Source organism: Macrosteles quadrilineatus, unplaced genomic scaffold (assembly GCF_028750875.1).
Source record: "Macrosteles quadrilineatus isolate MER2022 unplaced genomic scaffold, UCM_ALF_1.0 Scaffold_3__2_contigs__length_128488019, whole genome shotgun sequence".
Classification (NCBI taxonomy): Eukaryota; Metazoa; Arthropoda; class Insecta; order Hemiptera; family Cicadellidae; genus Macrosteles; species Macrosteles quadrilineatus.
In genome coordinates, this window is record NW_026542596.1 from 9,953,555 (window position 1) to 9,976,297 (window position 22,743).

General features: G+C 36.3%; 2 protein-coding genes across 2 annotated transcripts in view; one reads left to right on the top strand and one right to left on the bottom strand.

The window, feature by feature from the left end:
- The first annotated feature begins 481 nt into the window (after positions 1-481).
- On the top strand, positions 482-4,945 carry LOC128988558 (uncharacterized). The gene is made up of 3 exons (XM_054409949.1): positions 482-572; positions 1,192-4,055; positions 4,910-4,945. Exons 1-3 carry the CDS (start codon positions 482-484, stop codon positions 4,943-4,945), a joined length of 2,991 nt encoding a protein of 996 aa, XP_054265924.1.
- Positions 4,946-5,126: 181 nt separating this feature from the next.
- LOC128989917 (uncharacterized) overlaps positions 5,127-22,743 on the bottom strand; it is a 38,668-nt gene continuing 21,051 nt past the window's right edge. The window contains exons 18-25 of the mRNA XM_054412049.1: positions 16,880-17,014; positions 15,152-15,334; positions 14,688-14,805; positions 14,168-14,287; positions 12,685-12,833; positions 10,832-11,044; positions 7,132-7,261; positions 5,127-6,068 (exon numbers count right to left, since the gene is read on the bottom strand). Coding sequence (XP_054268024.1) covers positions 5,974-6,068; positions 7,132-7,261; positions 10,832-11,044; positions 12,685-12,833; positions 14,168-14,287; positions 14,688-14,805; positions 15,152-15,334; positions 16,880-17,014 — 1,143 coding nt within the window. The 3' untranslated portion in view covers positions 5,127-5,973. The remainder of the gene's footprint in view (positions 6,069-7,131; positions 7,262-10,831; positions 11,045-12,684; positions 12,834-14,167; positions 14,288-14,687; positions 14,806-15,151; positions 15,335-16,879; positions 17,015-22,743) is intronic.

Sequence of the window (22,743 nt, forward strand, 5' to 3'; positions counted from 1 at the left end):
TAATGGATCCTAATTTTATAACATTGTTTAAAATATTTAAGTGTGTAAACTAAATAACCAATTAGGTAGCGAGGAATTATCTATTACACAAATTTACCTCAAATTTAAACATGGAATCTTATTATCTTAAATACTAATACTCTATATTACATGTGGTTGTGTTATGAATATTATTAGCTGTGTGAGTTTTAGAGCATTTTCAAAATATCTTATTTTACTGAATTCAATATGAAATATCTTCTTTTGCACCCAAAATAAGATATTTCTTATCTGTATTTGATGCATTGTATTGTATTGTATCTGTCTGTGTATTACATTAAAATCCTAATTTTAAATAATATGCTGTTAATTCATCATCCTAATCTATTTTTACAACAACGAATTATTTTGTATTTAATTACAGACCAACAGGTTAATTCAATCTATAAAATTAGGTATCCCATGTAGTTCAAGAACTAAATACACAGTTTAACATCTCGTCATGGACAGACAAAAACAGCAGTTACTGTCAGAACTTTCTGATGCATTGCTTTTCATAATCTGTTACCAAGTTAGCAAGTGGGCGCATGTGGGTAAAATATGTTTTGTCAACAAAGTTAATATAGGGTAGCAGTCTTGAAGTTTCAAAGCAAGTACAGTGTTAAAGTGTCGTTCGACCTGAGAACTCTGAAAGACAACAGTTCGTAGTTTATCATTATTAGTACATTTATCTATTCGTACTAAGATCGAAACTAGCTGTTATATTTCCTAGTCTGTTGATATGATGCATATTTACTTTTGACTAATTTAAATTGTCATATGGTTTTGTTTTGTTGTTGTCATAATAGTTTTATATGAGTTGTTGAAAATAGAAGTGTGGTATTAAAAAGTCTAGTTTTTTCTAATTTTATCTTTATAGTTTTCATCACTTGAAGAAGGTAGGTGTGTAGTGTAAAACAACATTTGGCGACCGTGACAGGACTTGTTTTTCACCTATCTCTATGATGGAAAATCTAAAGAAAAATAGAACAGTATATAGGGCTTATTTTTCTAAAACATTGAACAAACTAAACAGTTTAGTTGAAAATGAAACCACAGACAAAATTGAAATTCAAACCACTCTAAAGCTTTTGGAGATAAAGGTTGATGAACTCCAGGTTTTGAATTCTCAGATCTTTGATTTGTTATTGAATAATGATAATGTTTCTGAAGATAAGCTGTTAGCTGAAACAATCTTAGCTGGAGAATATTTAGCTTTGTTTGAAGCTGTAAAATTAAGAGTCCAGAATGTACTACAACAAAGTAACGATGTAGTTAGTGCTCATTCTGGATCTTGCTGTAACAATGCTAGTAAGAAGAAATTTAAGCTCCCTAAAATTGAGATCAAAAAGTTTGATGGAGAATTGATCAATTGGCTACCTTTCTGGAGTCAGTTTAGCAAAATTCATAGTGACTCAGACATTGATTCAGAAGATAAGTTTCAATATTTATTGCAATCCATAGTTACCGGATCAAGAGCTTTTGATGTAGTTCAGAGTTTTCCTCCAACTGGTGCAAACTATCCAAAAGCAATTGAATGTTTGAAAGCCAGATTTGGTAAAGATGACCTATTGGTAGAGGTTTATGTCAGGGAACTCTTGAAAATTGTTTTACAAAATGCTCTAGGAGGCAAGAACACAATGAACTTACAAAGTTTATATGACAAACTTGAGTCTCATATGCGTGCATTAGATACCTTGGGAGTTACAACAGATAAATGTTCCTCCATGTTATACCCGTTAGTTGAAAGTTGTATGCCTGAAGATCTCTTAAGGGCGTGGCAAAGAAGCCCTTTGAAAGTAGGTACAGACCCTCAGGAAAGACTCAACAATTTAATGAAGTTTATGTTGTCTGAAGTTGAAGGGGAACAGAGAATCGGTCTAGCCATGGCAGGTTTTGGGATAAGTAGCTCTGGGAAGGAGAAATCTTTTAAAAGGTCACCTCAAACTCAACCAGGTAAGATAGACATACCAACAGCTTCATGCCTCATGTCCTCTGGTAAAACTCAAAACTCTTATACAAAGTGTGTCTTTTGTGATAAGAATCATAAGAGTAGTAACTGTTTTGCTGCTCAGAAATTGCCATTGTCTCATAAGGTGTCCACTTTAAAGGAAAAGAGGTGCTGTTTCCTTTGCTTGCAGCCTGGTCACCGTATTAAGAATTGTAGAGCTCATTTGTCATGTTCTAATTGTAAAAGGAAACATTATCCTATAATGTGTCCTAGTATTCATTCCAAAGAAGTAGTGAATGAGTGTGTAAGCAAATGTGTTGATGAGGTATCTAAAGAAATTACAGTAGTGGAAGATACCGCTTTGGCCAATAAATCAAGTAGCAGAGTGAAAGTGTTTCTGCAAACAGTAAGGGCAAGATTAAGAACCCCAGGTAGTAATCAATTTGAGACTGTTCGCATTCTTTTTGATTCTGGTTCACAGCGTTCTTACATTTTAAAGGACTTGGCTGAAAAAATGAATTACGAAAGCTTAGGAGAAGAAACAATCATACACTCTCTTTTTGGTAATGTCAAATCTGGTGAAGTAATTCATAACAGACATCGTGTGTTTCTAACCAGTCAAGATTACAGTTACAACTGCAACTTTGAGGTATTGAGTCAAACTACCATATGTGGGGAAATTCCACCTGTTACCGAAGGTCCCTGGATACAGGAACTTTTAGAGAAAAATGTTTCTCTGACTGACATACATGAGACCGAGCTACCAATTGGTATTTTGATTGGAGCGGATATAGTGGGTAAACTATTCACGAGAAATATGATTCAACTGAAATCTGGACTAGTGGCTATGGAAATTCTGGGATGGACACTGATGGGTAAGGCTATAAGTAGTGGTAGTACAGGTTCAACTACACTCTCCACTGTTGTAACATCAATGTTTATTAATGATGCTGACATATCGGAACTGTGGAGATTAGACACTATAGGCATTACTGATACAAGTGAATCAGTTTCCAAAGAGCAAAAGGCTTTGGCAGTTAAAAAGCATTTTATAAAAACTACCACTATAAATGAAGAAGGTCGATATGAAGTAAGTTTGCCCTGGGTTGATTGTCATCCTCCTTTGCCTAGTAACAGAGAGTTAGCCGAAAAGAGGTTATCAACAGTTGTAAAGAAATTGGATGGTAACAATTTAACCGAAGACTATGACTCAGTTTTTAAACAGTGGTTAAGTGATGGCATCATTGAAGCTGTACCTTCTGACGATTTGAACAACAACTTTCACTACCTGCCACATAGACCTGTAGTGAAGGAGAGTAGTATTACCACACGAATTCGTCCAGTGTTTGATGCATCAGCAAAGACCAAGTTTTCACCCTCATTGAACGACTGTATTGAAAATGGACCAAATTTAATTGAACTGATTCCTTCTGTTATGATGCGTTTTAGGGAAGGGAAGTTTGGAGTTATTGCTGATATAGCAAAAGCCTTCTTACAGATATCGTTAAATGTACAAGATAGAGATTTTCTTCGGTTTTTATGGTTTGACATCAATGAAAGAAGCCGAAGTATTGTTTACCGCCATAAAAGAGTTGTTTTTGGAGTGAAATGTAGTCCATTTCTTCTAGGGGCAGTAATTGATCTGCATCTTCAAAAATCTATGACTTCTCAGGAGTTTGATGATAATGTGGTAAAGAAGCTGAGTAAAAGTTTTTACGTGGACAATGTTTCGACCAGTGTAGATACTTATGAGGAACTAAAACACTTTGTTGAAGAATCGAAACAAGTTATGGCTGCCGCTAAGTTTGATTTAAGAGGATGGCATGCCACGAGCGTCATTGAAGAAGGAGATAACAAGTTCGTCACTAATGTTTTGGGAGTTCAATGGAACTATATTGAGGACGTTCTGTTTTTTAACCTGACGAACTGTATTAAAGATTTGGACGTGTCTCGAATCACAAAGAGAGACATTTTATCCATATCTCACAAGATCTTTGATCCAATTGGTATCCTTTGCCCTGTTACTTTGTTTCCTAAACTTCTTCTGCAAAGTATGTGGGACTTGAAAATTGACTGGGACACTGAAGTAAGTTCAGACATCAGTAAACGATTCATACTGTGGTATAATGAGTTAAGCGCTCTTGAAAAAGTGAAAATACCCCGATGGATAGGTAAAATGAGTATGGATTCAAATGGTTGTAGTATTCATACATTTTGCGACGCAAGTAAAGATGCCTATGCTACAGTTATTTACTTGAGAGTTGAAATTGAAGATGAAGTAAGAGTCCAATTATTGTCTGCAAAATCAAGAGTTGCTCCTCTGAATAAAACTACGATTCCAAGGTTGGAATTATTAACCGCCACGGTGGGAGCACGTCTCACAAGCTGGACTAAAAATCAAAGTTCAAAAAAGGTTCATGTTTGAGTAGTAATACTACTCGGTGGGAGGATGTTATATTTCCTAGTCTGTTGATATGATGCATATTTACTTTTGACTAATTTAAATTGTCATATGGTTTTGTTTTGTTGTTGTCATAATAGTTTTATATGAGTTGTTGAAAATAGAAGTGTGGTATTAAAAAGTCTAGTTTTTTCTAATTTTATCTTTATAGTTTTCATCACTTGAAGAAGGTAGGTGTGTAGTGTAAATCAACACTAGCTTTATCGTTAAACTTTTACCATTGACTATGATATATTGTTCACACTAAATTTTGTCAAGAATTATTTCACTTTCAAATTTGTAAAATATGAAGGTTTCCAGGGTAAATTCCCGAAAGTGTTCAGATATTTACATAACATGTCAGAAATGTTTCATCCAAGTAGTTTGTTTCGACAAAAGTTTTTTTACTATTTGAGCTAAATACAGCGCTACATATTTTCTTGTCAAACGCAACAGTGAATGAGAGTAAGGAATGTATTGTATTGTAAAGATGTTGGAAGGCTGCCAAACTCAGAGAAGAAGTCGACGAAGCGTAAACGTTAGGAAATTGTACAAATGGCTTAAAGCTATTTTTAGATTGGTCGCTTTAAGATATGTTTTGCAAAAAAAAAAAAACGTACAATAACTTAAGCTCTTTCCAAACAACATACTAATAATACTGGAAAATTTCATAGGTTTAGTCAGTAATTAAAATCATAATGGAAGCTTGTTAGATTTGTTTATTTAAGGTGGTTTTTAGTATGTAAACCGAAAAAAGTTGCTTCAATCCCACTTGCTCAGGTAAATAATTGCTTAACACAAACTTATGGGATTTTTTAAATCTTAAGTGAGTTATACAAGTTAAGCGACTTAAAAATGAAATACTAATTTGACTTAAGGAAAATCACTACGGGTATAAGCAATGGCATTCTGTTTGACGTGTAAACTGTATAATTTATTTTACTCGGTTACCTAACACACTTAACACACTGGATAATAAGATACAAAACTAAATAAGGAAAACATATTAATTTTGAATACTAGCTTAATCCGTTCATTGCAATGAGGTAGAATTAGGCTGTAATAATGACGTTAGGTTGTATTAAGTCATATGACGTTCCAACAAAAATGCTAGTGTTACAAACAATTTAATGAAGGTTAAACTTATAGTTTAAATAACTTAAAATTAAAACGATCAACAAAAGTTTATAAAATTTCAAAGATATCAGTTAAACTTTGGTTGCATATGTATCGACAAGTGGAGGTTTATAACCATAAACACGTAGTTTATTTTGTCAATTTAGTTAGGACAACATTTATAAATTTGTCTTTCTGTTTACATAGAAATTAATCAATAAAATACATTTAGTAATTTTCAAATGATAACTTTGAAACTATCACTAGGCATCATTGAGTTATTTAATTTCATGAGAGAATAATTAGTTTTTAAGTATATGCAGAGCACTAATTAAGTTTCGTGCTAAGCACATACATACATTTTAATTAATACATATTTTAGTCTATTTATAGCTATCGTTTGTGATTCGCATTAATTTTTAAATTGCATTTTTAAAACGCTAGCGTATCATGGATTATACTGTTTTTCCTTGACGAAGGCTTCGTAATCCTCAAACGTCCATGTTTCCCATCCATCGGGCTTTTCTTTCAGTGCGGAAAGTCCTTAAAAACAAGAGGGAAAGTTTGATCAATGGATGTATTATATGTTTTATCTTTATACTGGGTAGAAAGAAGTAAGTGTTTAAAAACTGCGCTAAACTACTAAGTTTTGGTGACAAAATGGCACCAATTTATGTTTTTATACCGTACAGGTGGGAATAACAGACAAATTAAGAAACAAAAAAATATTTATATTTGCTTACATAACATGGCCATAAATGCACTAATCATTGCTTTTATTTCAAATTTAATGTCTTTTTCAGAATCCTCTTTAAACTCTTCAATCGTAATAGTACAGATTAATTCAAATAAAACATCTGTGTAAGCCCTTATTCTGCAATGGAAGTTTAAGTTTGTGATTTTTGAGAGAGAAAAAATTATTAGCTTTTCCAAAGTGTTTTTTGTTTATTATGACACTGTACTGTAGATACTTTCAAATATTACTAAAAGCTTTTCCAGTTATTAACCTTTAAAACGATGTAATAATACTTACTGTTTATTTTTATTTTATACTCTTAAATGTAAGCATTTCTCTTAAAAAACACGAAATTTCCAAAATCGCGTACCTTTAAAATGACATATATTTGGATGAATAAAATGGCAATAGCTGCATTAAATTTTAAATGCTGTTTATATCAAGCAAAAATAGTTTTAAATACACCCAATTCCTTAAAAATGGTATACAACTGCACAGTCCCTCAAGGAGTTTTTGCTGGTTTCAATGTTACTTAAAAATCCAAAGAAACTTTTGTAACTCATCTTTTAAAGACGTTAGACTGCTTTTGGGAAAATGTTTAATCCATTAATTCTTTCCATATTTTAACAGTTAACCTATTATGGTGTTTCTTGCGAAAGTAAATTAGGCCACTACTTAGTGAGACCAATATATGTTCACATCAAAGTCGAAAGAATTGTTTTTGTGAGTTTTTATAGTACATAACATGTTTGCTCTGATATGCACTTCAAATAATACTTCTAACAGCATGCTGGAAAAAGAAAAGTTTTACAATAAGTTATTTTAATAGTACAAATAATTATAAGTATATTATACTTTATATGACCTTACCTTTCGTATTGAATGCATATTCGACCACTGCAGCTGCTACTTTAACTGAACATGTTCTTAAGTGTTTAGGTTCGGGGTACAGGCTTCCGTTTTCAAAATCGCTTTTCTGCAAACACTTGTATGCAAGAGTCTGAAACGAGTTTACGGTTGAATCGCTTTTAAGAACCTAAGTTTGCGACTAAAGTCCAACTGTTGTAATATTTAGCAACACTGAAATAGTTATATTTGTATATTAATTTTTAATAAACTATACGTCTAACTTTTGTTTTATTTTTACATTTGAGTGAACATAAAAATGTTATCTTTGGTTTAATAATAGCTCACCATTTAACTATTATTAACTATATTTATGTAAAACAATTTATAATTTAATAATCATTAAAATAAAAGTCAATTAAAAAGAGATCGATAAATAGAGGTCAAAGTTTTTTTAATAAAATTATGTGAACATTAGTGAACTATTTTAACCTGTTCTGCCTTTTTTATTGTTGAAGATGTTTGTATTAACTTTGTAAATTAACATGGTTTTGGCCCTCTTCTTTAATCGATACTTGAAGGGAGTTTAATTATATTACCGTGTAGTTTCGTATGTCAAAGTAATTTACATAATGGTTTAGGTACTCTCTCAAATGTTCCAGAGTGTTTAAAAAAGGTGGGGACATTGTCATTCCTTGGACCAAAGTAAGCAAAACCATTTATACAAACATAATACGTTCATAGGGATAAATGATATATCTCGTTTCGTTTAGTGTCTCTATCTGTACGGGTTTTTACAAAAAACATTCATAACTCCGCAGGCACATTCTTTCTTACAGGCAGAAAGTATGACAGGATTTGGTCTTAACTCCGCCAGGCTAAGAATCTCAAGAAGGTCAGATAGTTGAAACTAAATAATTTATAAATAAAAATACTTTTTAAAATTGCCACGTTTTTAAACGCACTAAAAAGTATAAAATAATTTATAAAATGTTGAGAGAATAAATACTTGTAAGATATAAAACGTAAGCGTGGGGCGCATGCTGAACCTTCACCTATTGAACTATTATGATCTATTGCATGCGCCCCACGTTTTTCGTTTTAAATCTTACAAGTATTTATTCTCTCAACATTTTATAAATTATTTTATACTTTTTAGTGCGTTTAAAAACGTGGCATTTTTAAAAAGTATTTTTATTTATAAATTATTTTCTAGTTTTTAGTCTTTAATGTGTAAATATGTTAAATCTATTTTATATAGCCTCTTAATACATAAGCAAAACCCAAAACCTTATTATCTGTAATCAGATGTTTTATCTTTACTTTGAAATGATTGTTTTATATATTTTTTTAAATATCTTGGGAGCAGAACCTGTACCTCTTAACCTCTGCTCTTCTAACTGTCAAATTTAAGTATTTACAGCTGACTTAAATTAATTTATATGTTTACGTTCTTTTAAAATGTAAACATGGAAAATTTGGAAGCCAAAGGGGCGTAGCCCAAGGGAAATATGAAAATAAAATTATATAATATTGCATTGTCATCCGTTTGTGAGCTATGTTTCAAGTTTCAAGTCTCTAGCTCATCGGGAACTTCGTTTAAAATTGGTATAAAAATTTGTAGGAAAGCGAGCTAATAAAAACAAGCCCTTGGGGCGTAGTCCAAGGGAAATATGAAAATTAAATTATATAATAATGTATTCTCATCCATTTATGAGCTATGTTTCAAATTTCAAGTCTCTAGCTCATGGGGAAGTATCAAAATTTGCAAGAAAGCGGTTTAATAAAAACAAGCCCATGGGGCGTAGCCCAAGGGAAATATGAAAATTAAATGATATAATATTGCATTGTCTTCCATTTGTGAGCTATGTTTCAAGTTTCAAATCTCTAGCTCGTCGGGAAGTTAGTATAAAATTGATTTCAAAATTTGTACCGGACAAGAAAGCGAGCTAATAAAAACGTTTAAAAAAACAAGAAACCTCTAATTATTTAACTTTAATGGTTTTTTACGTGTTTTTTTTTTATATTTATTTATACCACTGAAAATACATCTACTAGTTTAATATGCTCTTCAAATGTAAAATTCTAATAGACTTAAGAGGTTTGAACTTGTTGTGTTTAAAATAACAATTTGAGAAAACAAAAAATGTATCAGTTTTTTTCACTATAAATTACTCTTCGTGTAATTTCAGTATGGACAAGTTTAATTTTTTGCCATTAGATTTATGTGTTTCCTCGCGTTTGCAGAATTCACTTAAAAGTAATTACTAACATCAATAGGTAATAAGCTAATAAATCAAATAGATACATACGCTGATAGCACAGAAATTGAATAAAACATAACAATGAATAAACTGTTGAGAAGGCAGAGCAAGACAATACATGCGTAAAAGTCTTGTGTTCTGTACAAGTTAAAAATATACACTCCATCGTTTTTTTTTTTTTGTGAAAAAGTTAACTGATGATTCTTAAAATAGTTTTACTATACCGCAGAATAAGATGTGAAACATCCTGGCCAAACTTATAGGCCTATGTTGTTTGGAAATTCTATATTAACCTATTCACATAAACAGATGTAGTTTCACGCGCAATCTCCTTACGACGGTTAAGCATGACAATATTTAAACGATTAGACTTTTACCATTTTCTCTTAAAAAAAATTCAATCCCCGTCCCAATAGACAAACAGTAGGTATACAAACCATAATAACTAGCATGTATCTAACGCAAATGGAATACCGGTACCGGAATATTTACAATATATACTTACAATATATATACTTACAATATACTTATTATATATTACTTATTACTTATTATACAGGGTGATTGACCCTGGTGGGTGATTGAAGTGTGCCAGCCGTTTTATTCGAAAACTACAAGAGATATCAAAAAAAGTTAAAAGGTAAGTGCCTTGGATTTGTTATTTAAAAAATTGAATTCAAGTCAAAGACATTATTTTAGCCGCCATTTTTCCAATATGGCCACCAACTTTGATTTTTCTTAAGGAACATCCCTGTATTTTATGATGTATTCTGGTAGAAAATGTAATTTTAAGACGATTTTATTCTTGTGATTTTTTTTTTATAAACCTAACCGTTTCAAAGATAATAAAAGTTAAAGTTAAAGTTTTGAAATTTCTGCATGAGAAAGAGTTTCGATAAAGGCCTAAGCAAGCATGCCAGCTGTTTTATTTGAAAACCATACAAAATTTCACAACTTAAACCATTATTATCTTTGGAACGGTTAGGTTTATAAATAAATTACAAGAATAAAATCGTCTTAAAATTACATTTTCTACCAGAATACATCATAAAATACAGGGTGTTCCATAAGAAAAATCAAAGTTGGCGGTCATATTGGAAAAATGGCGGCTAAAATGATTTTTTTGACTTGACTACAATCTTTTAAATAAAAAATCTAAGGCACTTACCATTTAACTTTTTTTGATATCTCTTATGGTTTTCGAATAAAACGGCTGGCACACTTATATCAATCACCCTGTATAGGTAACATGGAAAAGCTATTGTTGACTGATGGTATTAACCATAAGTTGATAAGTTTGTCTACTAGCCTCACACACTATTACTGATACACCTTGTTTGGTGGTGAGTTGTTTGTGTTTATTTAGGTACAATTCTTTCCTTTGGATTAAATTATTGGGTCAGATGAAGTTATAAATAACTAAACATAAGGTTCATTAACTCAAACTAAACATAACTTACCTCTGCGGAAAGCAAAAACACATGTTCAGGAACTTTCACCATTTCCGCCACAACTATACCTAGAGCCACACCTGGGAAGATGTTATCATTGTTACACTGTGCTGGTTTTAAATGTTTCCCATTAGGATTTGAAAGTTCGTGCCCCAAAGACTGGAGTACTTCGTTGTCCACGTAGACAGGGGCAAAGGGAGATCCGCTTGCGAAGAAGCACCCCTTCAAAATACATATATACGTTATATTAAGAGAAAATAAATATCAGGATGGTTGCCTTAAAATCTATTGATAAGAGGACTGAAAAGGAATAAAATCTGGCTGGTATTTTTTTAACTGTAGCGAGGATTACATTTTTGTTTTGGCAAAAATAACGTTACTTATCAAATCAATATGTGAGTTACCGAGACTTAACTTTCAACTGAGTTAATAAAAAAGTAATTAAGTAAGTTAAGTAAAAAGTAGTTTTGACCAAAGGTATAGAATGAAATAAATATGCAAAGTTTATTCAACATACATCCATAAACAAGTAAACTATAACAGTTTTCAATTTCTCCATAAGAATTACACGGGTATTTAAAATTTACACTTTGAATTTTCTTCGTAACCATTAGGCATATAACACTGCTTCAATATACTAAACTATATCTTTTTTAAGCTCTATAAAATGGTTGAGAAATAAATTCAAAAATGTTATGTTTTTAGGGTCAAAAATGGGAAAACCCAATTTTTACCAAATAAAACCCCCGTTCCCAGGTCCGATCATGCTGGTTCACGAACTTGTTTGAATGAATGTAGGTTTACACGTTTATACCAAATTTCATCAAAATCGGATTGTTTTTGTTCGAGTTATCGTGCTAACGGACATGAAATAAGTATTCTTGTGATTAGGGCTACTAACAATTGAAAGCATTAGTACCCTTTTAGTTCATTATAATTATCAAACATTATTCATATATATATATATATACAGTATATATATATATATGAATTTGAACGGATGGTGTTTTTGGCCTCTGGGGACCTCAAAACGAAAAATCAAATCGGTCCCAGGCCCAGGTCTTACCATGAGACCTATGTTAATGGCGTATTCCCTATATGGGGAATTAGCTAAAAGATCTATTTACAAACGACAGATCGTACTCTGGTTCTTTAACTAGAAAGTAAATTACAAATCATAAAATTAACGAGATTAATCAGTGTGGCAGATTGCGTGTAATAAATATAAAGGTTACTTACAGTCTTCGCAATCCTGTAAATTGAGCACTACGGCCGTTTCGGAGCTAACTCCATCGTCGGGTGCGTAGTCATCATACACTAATCTGAACTATTTACATATTTATATTTTTTACGTGGTTTCTTCATTTTCATTGCGTCAAAGTTTAATAAATAGTACATACAACACAAAACACGGACACGACACGAAAACATTAAGGCACGTGCACGGCTAAAAACTGACGACCGACTGAACACATATTTATACACATATTTATTCAGTCGGCCGTCAGGTTTTAGGCGTGCACGTGCCTTAATGTTTTCGTGTCGTGTCCGTGTTTTGTGTTGTATGTACTACCTATTTATTAAACTTTGACGCAATGAAAATGAAGAAATCACGTAAAAAATGTAAATATGTAAATAGTTCAGATTAGTGTATGATGACTACGCACCCGACTTATGGAGTTATCTCCGAAACGGCCGTAGTGCTCAATTTACAGGATTGCGAAGACTGTAAGTAACCTTTATATAAAATTAACCGTAAAAAGGGCAGTTATTTCGTTGACCCTCCGTCTTGACTTACCGTCGACACCAGTCTGAGTTAGCCTATGATAATGAGGGTGAAAAAGCCTTTATTTTATTTTTACCTTAGCATATTTGTAAGCTTCTTCAGCTGTACATTCTGACTTGGACGTAGGGTTGCTGAGGGGCATGATTATGGGTCTAACCTCCTTATTTACTGCAGCCATGTTTTCGAGGACCTTAGGCGTAAAAAGACCTTGAACTCCAGAGACACCTGAAACAGTTTGGATAGTCAAACAAATTGTTTGTGAATATGATTCATATTTGTTAGGTATACATACAATTAGTTCATTAACCAAAAATATACATCACGATAAAGAGCCGAAATATTATACTTTCTACAGCCTACCTTATCAATACTACATGTTCTTATGTTTAGAAAAGTTAAAGTATAATCGTGATTCATCGCAGTGGTTTATAATTGGCCTTATTTTAATTGTAATAGGATCTTTGAAATGTGTGCTTAAGTAGTAACGTTTGTTATCTAGTACAATTTACTTCAGAGTTTTTCAATATGATAAATGACTGGGCACACACTTTAGCCCGGAACACAACTCGCTAACAACGTTTGAAATATAGACCATGTTTAGGAACCAAGATCGGAAATACATTAAACATATAATTGATAAAAAAACAAAAAAAGCAGAACAACTTGAATTCGTTAACACGTTCAGAGCTGACTACATAAATTGATGTAGTACGTCACGAGCGCACATGGCGGACTACATCAATTGATGTAGTACGTCACGAGCGCCCATGGCGGACTACATCAGTTGATGTACCGGAAGTGACGTCACCAATAATGACCAAAATGGGGGCCTGGGGATCTAATGACATTTTGGATGCATTCACATCATTTACTTGGGGAGTTATCAATAATCATATTTCAGCACTTTAGGCACGCAATACTAACCCATTTCAGCACTGAATGTGGTTTTGGGTTTAGCCTTATGTCTGTTTAGTGTTAAAATTTCACGTATGGAGGACATATTGAGGCCTGTGTTTTAATATTTTGGTGAACATTTCCACAAAAATAAAGAAGTACTCAAACAATGCACGACAGTTTAAAATAGCTCTACACAATAAGCAATCACGTGTAACTCAGGTAACGCTATTACTAACCTTCGAGATGGAAATTTTACAGCGATTTCCTCATTTACAAAGAGTAAGTCCTAAGGTAGAGCCTTTAGTTGTAGTTTTGATGAATATTTTTTATAATGAAACAATCTATGATCCCTATACAGCGTAAAAGGACATGTGACCGCCATTTTTACATAAACGTAATACATTTAAATGTGTCAAGTAGTTTCTTAAATAGAAAACTCCAATGTTTTTAAATTCCATAGATCAATACTTTTAAATAATTTTTTTTAGTACAGAATACTTTAAATTAAAAACCACCCAACAGTCCAAAAAAGAGTTATACCCCACACAAATTCACAGATATTTGTAATTTTATAAGGAAAATGTTACTTGAATCTTCAACTGTCAGAAAAAATAAGGACAACGCTGTCAATCGATTCCATTATGGCTTAATGATTTGCTTACCAATGAGTATATTTGGCTTTAACCATAGTATTATGTTTTCGAGATTCTCAAAGTCGTTTGGTTCCTCATTATGACAGAACTTTCTCCTTCCATCATTTTCATCGAATGGAGTTGGATGACCTGTAAAAAGTAGTTAAGTAGTATGATCACCGATATAAATGTAATCGTTACTCACATAACATGACATTAAGCTCATTAAAACTCATTCAACTAAAGTCTTGCATTCCCAGACTATTGCTATTAGCATAAAAAAAGAAATCATATTGATTGTAGTATTTTATTTGTTAAACCGTATTCAATAGTTACTTTACGCAGGTTTTCCTTTAGTATTTATTATTTTAATGTCCATCAGAGATCAAAAAGTTGTATGTCAAAAATTCAATGTCTGTATAATAAAATATATTTATTTGAAATATATTACTGTTGTATTAAGTCTGTTCTTTTTATAAAACAAGATGTGTGATTTATATTCTTGGATTAGAAATAAAACAATTACTACTTATATTTTTCTGATATTTACCACATTTCTCAGAGGTTAAAAGTCCGTACACGTCCTTCATATATATCTTCTTCCTGTTTTTCTCTATATCACCCCCCTCCATGGCTTGCACTATTAGTGTCCCAATCCCAAGTGCGGCCTAAAAAGTAAAGTGTATCTACAGAAACTCTTTATTAAAATTCCTCAGTCGTCTTTAATCGGGCTTGGATTGTATCCTCGCAATTCTGTAATTTATGTAGTATTACATTCATATGTATGGAGATTTTATGAGCCAGAGCTGGTACTTCTTGCACCTCTTTCGTTAAAATTTCTAAATTATTTCCGAGAAATTTACAATTTTGAGATTGATGTCTGAATGAGCTATATTAATAATTCAAAGTTTTCTAACGTTAGACAGTTTTAAAAGAGAACTATTGTGACGTTATCATCTTGTTGAAGATCATAAATCAACGTAATCTACTAATAAGTTGACTAAAATTACTCACTGAGCCAGCCCCTACGAATAGAACCTTAGCGTCATCTATCTTGGTGTTCCTGAACCTCGCCGCTGCCAAGATCCCCGCCACAGCGGTAGCAGCTGTCCCTTGGATATCGTCGTTGAACACTGTGTACTTATCCTGGTAACGCTTTAGTATTGGGTAGGCGGTGGGGTTTGCAAAGTCCTCAAACTAAACAAAATATATTACGATTAACTACCAATTAAAACAACGATATTTTGAGACTGTAAAAAGAAAAAGCGTGTTCTTTTAGTTCATAATTTCATAAGAATATCTTAAATATTTTTAAAGATATAAATATAAAACACATAAAAGAAATTAATTAGTGGATATCCCGCTAACAAGGCATTTTGACAAAAATTATTCTTTTGATTTTCGTTTTATTTTGACTCAAACCCCTATTCCAGAATTTTTGTACTAACCTATGGGACATTCTGTATACCTATATTACATATAAGATATAATATTAAAGATTGTGTTATTAAGTATAAGAGACATTATTTTTATAATTGGCCTTGTTTTCTTAGAGAAGGTGAAGAAGAGAGAAACAGTGGGAGGAGCATAGGCTTAACCAAAACATGTAAGATGAAAACAGGCAGAAGCCAGGGATTTCATAGGTACAGCATCATGCTCGTAGTTTTACATGGGAAGAGCCATGGTCCTATTCAGCAAACAAAGAGAATTTTAGCACGTGTAAATAATTTTACTTGTTATGCATTTTGTGTATTCACGTGGATTAAGCGAATTAATAGCCACGATAACAAAATACCCCGCCGCAGCAAACCTGCACACTCAATAAGCCTGCTGGATTCTCACTGAAATACTTCCTGAATCATGTAAAATGTCTTTTTGTGTTAATAGCATTAAGTTACACAAGTACTTAGGTTTGCTGCTACAGGGAAGGCAATAAATCATTTTTATGAAATGGGAATAGTATAAGATTAAAGAAATAAATGTGTTAATTAAAATCATGAAAATGTGAAACTCACTAATAGAATATAAGTAATTTTCAAGTTATATCGTTTTGAATTTGATTTCATTATGTCTGATTGAAACCACAATCTGATGAAAGTTATGTATTCAATCTTAAATTAAGTGAATTGCAGGGACATAAGTCCCTAATAATCTCAAATCTAAAACAAATTAAATTGGCTCACATTTTCTTTACGTTAGAATAGATATCCCTGTACACCATATCCCTTGTGTAAAAAAACAGTATCTTTGTTACCTTTTGCAAATGTTATTTTCAATAAATAATTTGTATCATTCCAGAGGTTTAACTCTGCTAAAAGCACCATCATATAATTGTTTGTGGATAATTGTAAGTAAATAATATCTTTTAGATATTTTTAGTGATGGCAGAATTTATCTAAATTATTTGTCTATCAGTAAAAACCTCCACGCACTCAATCAACAGAACAAAAATTAGAATAAGAATGAAAAAATATATTTTGTATTCACATGTCTAAAATAACAAAGTGGGGTTTTCAACCCCAAGGCACTTTAAATTGAAGATATTGTTCGTTATTTCTCATTTTCTGGTAGATTTGTTCATAATCTGGCATATTCCCTCCCATTATCATGCGAGCTGTCAAACTCTCACTATTTTGATTTTAGGAATTCACCAACAGAATTAATATTATAAATTATACCTAAACCCTTTTTAACATTCATAAAACTGCGTACGGAGTTTCAAACGCATTTAAATCGTCCTACCTGGATCAGCGTAGTTTTTCCGTAGACTTCTATAACGGCTTTAACGAACTCGTCAATGAAATCATCGTACTCTTTATCTTTTATTCTTCCCATGTCTATACCAATGTACTTATGTTTCTTGACTCCTCGTAGTTCCTGCAACACAGGTTTGTTACATGAAAATCGAACAATATAAAATTGTTAACGTACACTCAAATTATACCAAAAACGAGTCTAACAGCATCATATTCTAGTTTTCATCTATTAGGCCTGTGGTTGAGACATAGGCCTACAACGTTTACCTCTGTGTCGATTCTGACATCCATGGTGACCGCTAGACACACTGCAGGGTCTATACCACCAAGAGCCTTACGTCCTAGGATGTGAAGGTCAGACATACAACGTATACCTCTGTGTCGGTTTTGACATCCAGTGTGACCGGTAGACACACTGCAGGGTCTGTACCACCAAGAGCCTTACGTCCTAGGATGTGAAGGTCAGACATACAACGTATACCTCTGTGTCGGTTTTGACATCCAGGGTGACCGGTAGACACACTACAGGGTCTGTACCACCAAGAGCCTTACGTCCTAGGATGTGAAGGTCAGACATACAACGTATACCTCTGTGTTGGTTCTGACATCCAGGGTGACCGGTAGACACACTACAGGGTCTGTACCACCAAGAGCCTTACGTCCTAGGATGTGAAGGTCAGACATACAACGTATACCTCTGTGTTGGTTCTGACATCCAGGGTGACCGGTAGACACACTACAGGGTCTATACCACCAAGAGCCTTACGTCCTAGGATGTGAAGGTCAGACATACAACGTATACCTCTGTGTCGGTTTTGACATCCAGTGTGACCGGTAGACACACTGCAGGGTCTATACCACCAAGAGCCTTACGTCCTAGGATGTGAAGGTCAGACATACAACGTATACCTCTGTGTCGGTTTTGACATCCAGTGTGACCGGTAGACACACTGCAGGGTCTATACCACCAAGAGCCTTACGTCCTAGGATGTGAAGGTCAGACATACAACGTATACCTCTGTGTCGGTTTTGACATCCAGTGTGACCGGTAGACACACTGCAGGGTCTATACCACCAAGAGCCTTACGTCCTAGGATGTGAAGGTCAGACATACAACGTATACCTCTGTGTTGGTTCTGACATCCAGGGTGACCGGTAGACACACTACAGGGTCTATACCACCAAGAGCCTTACGTCCTAGGATGTGAAGGTCAGACATACAACGTATACCTCTGTGTTGGTTCTGACATCCAGGGTGACCGGTAGACACACTGCAGGGTCTATACCACCAAGAGCCTTACGTCCTAGGATGTGAAGGTCAGACATACAACGTATACCTCTGTGTCGGTTTTGACATCCAGTGTGACCGGTAGACACACTGCAGGGTCTGTACCACCAAGAGCCTTACGTCCTAGGATGTGAAGGTCAGACATACAACGTATACCTCTGTGTTGGTTCTGACATCCAGGGTGACCGGTAGACACACTACAGGGTCTATACCACCAAGAGCCTTACGTCCTAGGATGTGAAGGTGAGACATACAATGTTTACCTCTGTGTCAGTTCTGACATCCAGGGTGACCGGTAGACACACTACAGGGTCTGTACCACCAAGAGCCTTACGTCCTAGGATGTGAAGGTCAGACATACAACGTATACCTCTGTGTTGGTTCTGACATCCAGGGTGACCGGTAGACACACTACAGGGTCTATACCACCAAGAGCCTTACGTCCTAGGATGTGAAGGTGAGACATACAATGTTTACCTCTGTGTCAGTTCTGACATCCAGGGTGACCGGTAGACACACTACAGGGTCTATACCACCAAGAGCCTTACGTCCTAGGATGTGAAGGTGAGACATACAATGTTTACCTCTGTGTCGGTTCTGACATCCAGTGTGACCGGTAGACACACTGCAGGGTCTGTACCACCAAGAGCCTTACGTCCTAGGATGTGAAGGTGAGACATACAATGTTTACCTCTGTGTCGGTTCTGACATCCAGGGTGACCGGTAGACACACTACAGGGTCTATACCACCAAGAGCCTTACGTCCTAGGATGTGAAGGTCAGACATACAACGTATACCTCTGTGTCAGTTCTGACATCCAGGGTGACCGGTAGACACACTACAGGGTCTGTACCACCAAGAGCCTTACGTCCTAGGATGTGAAGGTGAGACATACAATGTTTACCTCTGTGTCAGTTCTGACATCCAGGGTGACCGGTAGACACACTACAGGGTCTATACCACCAAGAGCCTTACGTCCTAGGATGTGAAGGTCAGACATACAACGTATACCTCTGTGTCAGTTCTGACATCCAGTGTGACCGGTAGACACACTACAGGGTCTATACCACCAAGAGCCTTACGTCCTAGGATGTGAAGGTGAGACATACAACGTATACCTCTGTGTCAGTTCTGACATCCAGGGTGACCGGTAGACACACTACAGGGTCTATACCACCAAGAGCCTTACGTCCTAGGATGTGAAGGTGAGACATACAATGTTTACCTCTGTGTCAGTTCTGACATCCAGGGTGACCGGTAGACACACTACAGGGTCTATACCACCAAGAGCCTTACGTCCTAGGATGTGAAGGTGAGACATACAACGTATACCTCTGTGTCAGTTCTGACATCCAGGGTGACCGGTAGACACACTACAGGGTCTATACCACCAAGAGCCTTACGTCCTAGGATGTGAAGGTCAGACATACAACGTATACCTCTGTGTTGGTTCTGACATCCAGGGTGACCGGTAGACACACTACAGGGTCTATACCACCAAGAGCCTTACGTCCTAGGATGTGAAGGTCAGACATACAACGTATACCTCTGTGTCAGTTCTGACATCCAGGGTGACCGGTAGACACACTACAGGGTCTATACCACCAAGAGCCTTACGTCCTAGGATGTGAAGGTGAGACATACAATGTTTACCTCTGTGTCAGTTCTGACATCCAGGGTGACCGGTAGACACACTACAGGGTCTATACCACCAAGAGCCTTACGTCCTAGGATGTGAAGGTGAGACATACAATGTTTACCTCTGTGTCGGTTCTGACATCCAGTGTGACCGGTAGACACACTGCAGGGTCTGTACCACCAAGAGCCTTACGTCCTAGGATGTGAAGGTGAGACATACAATGTTTACCTCTGTGTCGGTTCTGACATCCAGGGTGACCGGTAGACACACTACAGGGTCTATACCACCAAGAGCCTTACGTCCTAGGATGTGAAGGTCAGACATACAACGTATACCTCTGTGTCAGTTTTGACATCCAGTGTGACCGGTAGACACACTACAGGGTCTATACCACCAAGAGCCTTACGTCCTAGGATGTGAAGGTGAGACATACAATGTTTACCTCTGTGTCGGTTCTGACATCCAGGGTGACCGGTAGACACACTACAGGGTCTGTACCACCAAGAGCCTTACGTCCTAGGATGTGAAGGTGAGACATACAATGTTTACCTCTGTGTTGGTTCTAACATCCAAGGTGACCGGTAGACACACTACAGGGTCTATACCACCAAGAGCCTTACGTCCTAGGATGTGAAGGTCAGACATACAACGTATACCTCTGTGTCGGTTTTGACATCCAGTGTGACCGGTAGACACACTACAGGGTCTATACCACCAAGAGCCTTACGTCCTAGGATGTGAAGGTCAGACATACAATGTTTACCTCTGTGTCGGTTCTAACATCCAGGGTGACCGGTAGACACACTACAGGGTCTATACCACCAAGAGCCTTACGTCCTAGGATGTGAAGGTCAGACATACAATGTTTACCTCTGTGTCGGTTCTAACATCCAGGGTGACCGGTAGACACACTACAGGGTCTATACCACCAAGAGCCTTACGTCCTAGGATGTGAAGGTCAGACATACAATGTTTACCTCTGTGTCGGTTCTAACATCCAGGGTGACCGGTAGACACACTACAGGGTCTATACCACCAAGAGCCTTACGTCCTAGGATGTGAAGGTCAGACATACAACGTATACCTCTGTGTCGGTTTTGACATCCAGTGTGACCGGTAGACACACTACAGGGTCTATACCACCAAGAGCCTTACGTCCTAGGATGTGAAGGTGAGACATACAATGTTTACCTCTGTGTCGGTTCTGACATCCAGTGTGACCGGTAGACACACTGCAGGGTCTGTACCACCAATAGCCTTACGTCCTAGGATGTGAAGGTCAGACATACAACGTATACCTCTGTGTCAGTTCTGACATCCAGGGTGACCGGTAGACACACTGCAGGGTCTGTACCACCAATAGCCTTACGTCCTAGGATGTGAAGGTCAGACATACAACGTATACCTCTGTGTCGGTTTTGACATCCAGTGTGACCGGTAGACACACTACAGGGTCTATACCACCAAGAGCCTTACGTCCTAGGATGTGAAGGTGAGACATACAATGTTTACCTCTGTGTCGGTTCTGACATCCAGTGTGACCGGTAGACACACTGCAGGGTCTGTACCACCAAGAGCCTTACGTCCTAGGATGTGAAGGTGAGACATACAATGTTTACCTCTGTGTCGGTTCTAACATCCAGGGTGACCGGTAGACACACTGCAGGGTCTGTACCACCAAGAGCCTTACGTTCTAGGATTTGAAGGTCAGACACACAACGTTTACCTCTGTGTCGATTCTGACATCCAGAGTGACCGGTAGACACACTGCAGGGTCTGTACCACCAAGAGCCTTACGTCCTATGATGTGAAGGTCAGACATACAACGTTTACCTCTGTGTTGGTTCTGACATCCAGGGTGACCGGTAGACACACTGCAGGGTCTGTACCACCAAGAGCCTTACGTCCTATGATGTGAAGGTCAGACATACAACGTTTACCTCTGTGTCAGTTCTGACATCCAGGGTGACCGGTAGACACACTGCAGGGTCTGTACCACCAAGAGCCTTACGTCCTATGATGTGAAGGTCAGACATACAACGTATACCTCTGTGTCAGTTCTGACATCCAGGGTGACCGGTAGACACACTGCAGACCAACAATAACCTTACGTCCTAGGATCTGAAGGTGAAACATACAATGTTTACCTCCGTGTCGGTTCTGACATCCAGAGTGACCAGTAGACATACTGCAGGGTCTATACCACCAAGAGCCTTACGTCCTAGGATGTGAAGGTCAGACATACAACGTTTACCTCTGTGTCAGTTCTAACATCCAAGGTGACCGGTAGACATACTGCAGGGTCTACACCAACAATAACCTTACTTCCTAGGATGTGAAGGTAAAACATACAATGTTTACCTCTGTGTTGGTTCTAACATCCAAGGTGACCGGTAGACATACTGCAGGGTCTACACCAACAATAACCTTACTTCCTAGGATGTGAAGGTAAAACATACAATGTTTACCTCTGTGTTGGTTCTAACATCCAAGGTGACCGGTAGACATACTGCAGGGTCTACACCAACAATAACCTTACTTCCTAGGATGTGAAGGTAAAACATACAATGTTTACCTCTGTGTTGGTTCTAACATCCAAGGTGACCGGTAGACATACTGCAGGGTCTACACCAACAATAACCTTACTTCCTAGGATGTGAAGGTAAAACATACAATGTTTACCTCTGTGTTGGTTCTAACATCCAAGGTGACCGGTAGACATACTGCAGGGTCTACACCAACAATAACCTTACTTCCTAGGATGTGAAGGTAAAACATACAATGTTTACCTCTGTGTTGGTTCTAACATCCAAGGTGACCGGTAGACATACTGCAGGGTCTACACCAACAATAACCTTACTTCCTAGGATGTGAAGGTAAAACATACAATGTTTACCTCTGTGTTGGTTCTAACATCCAAGG

Bases quoted from the DNA above. Each gene is read 5' to 3' on its own strand.
- LOC128988558 (XM_054409949.1), top strand. From the start codon at position 482: ATGGACAGACAAAAACAGCAGTTACTGTCAGAACTTTCTGATGCATTG. The intron at 573-1,191 runs GTAAAATATGTT...ATGTTTCTGAAG, and splicing joins TAGCAAGTGGGCGCATGTGG to ATAAGCTGTTAGCTGAAACA. The intron at 4,056-4,909 runs GTAAGTTCAGAC...AGATGTTGGAAG, and splicing joins AAATTGACTGGGACACTGAA to GCTGCCAAACTCAGAGAAGA.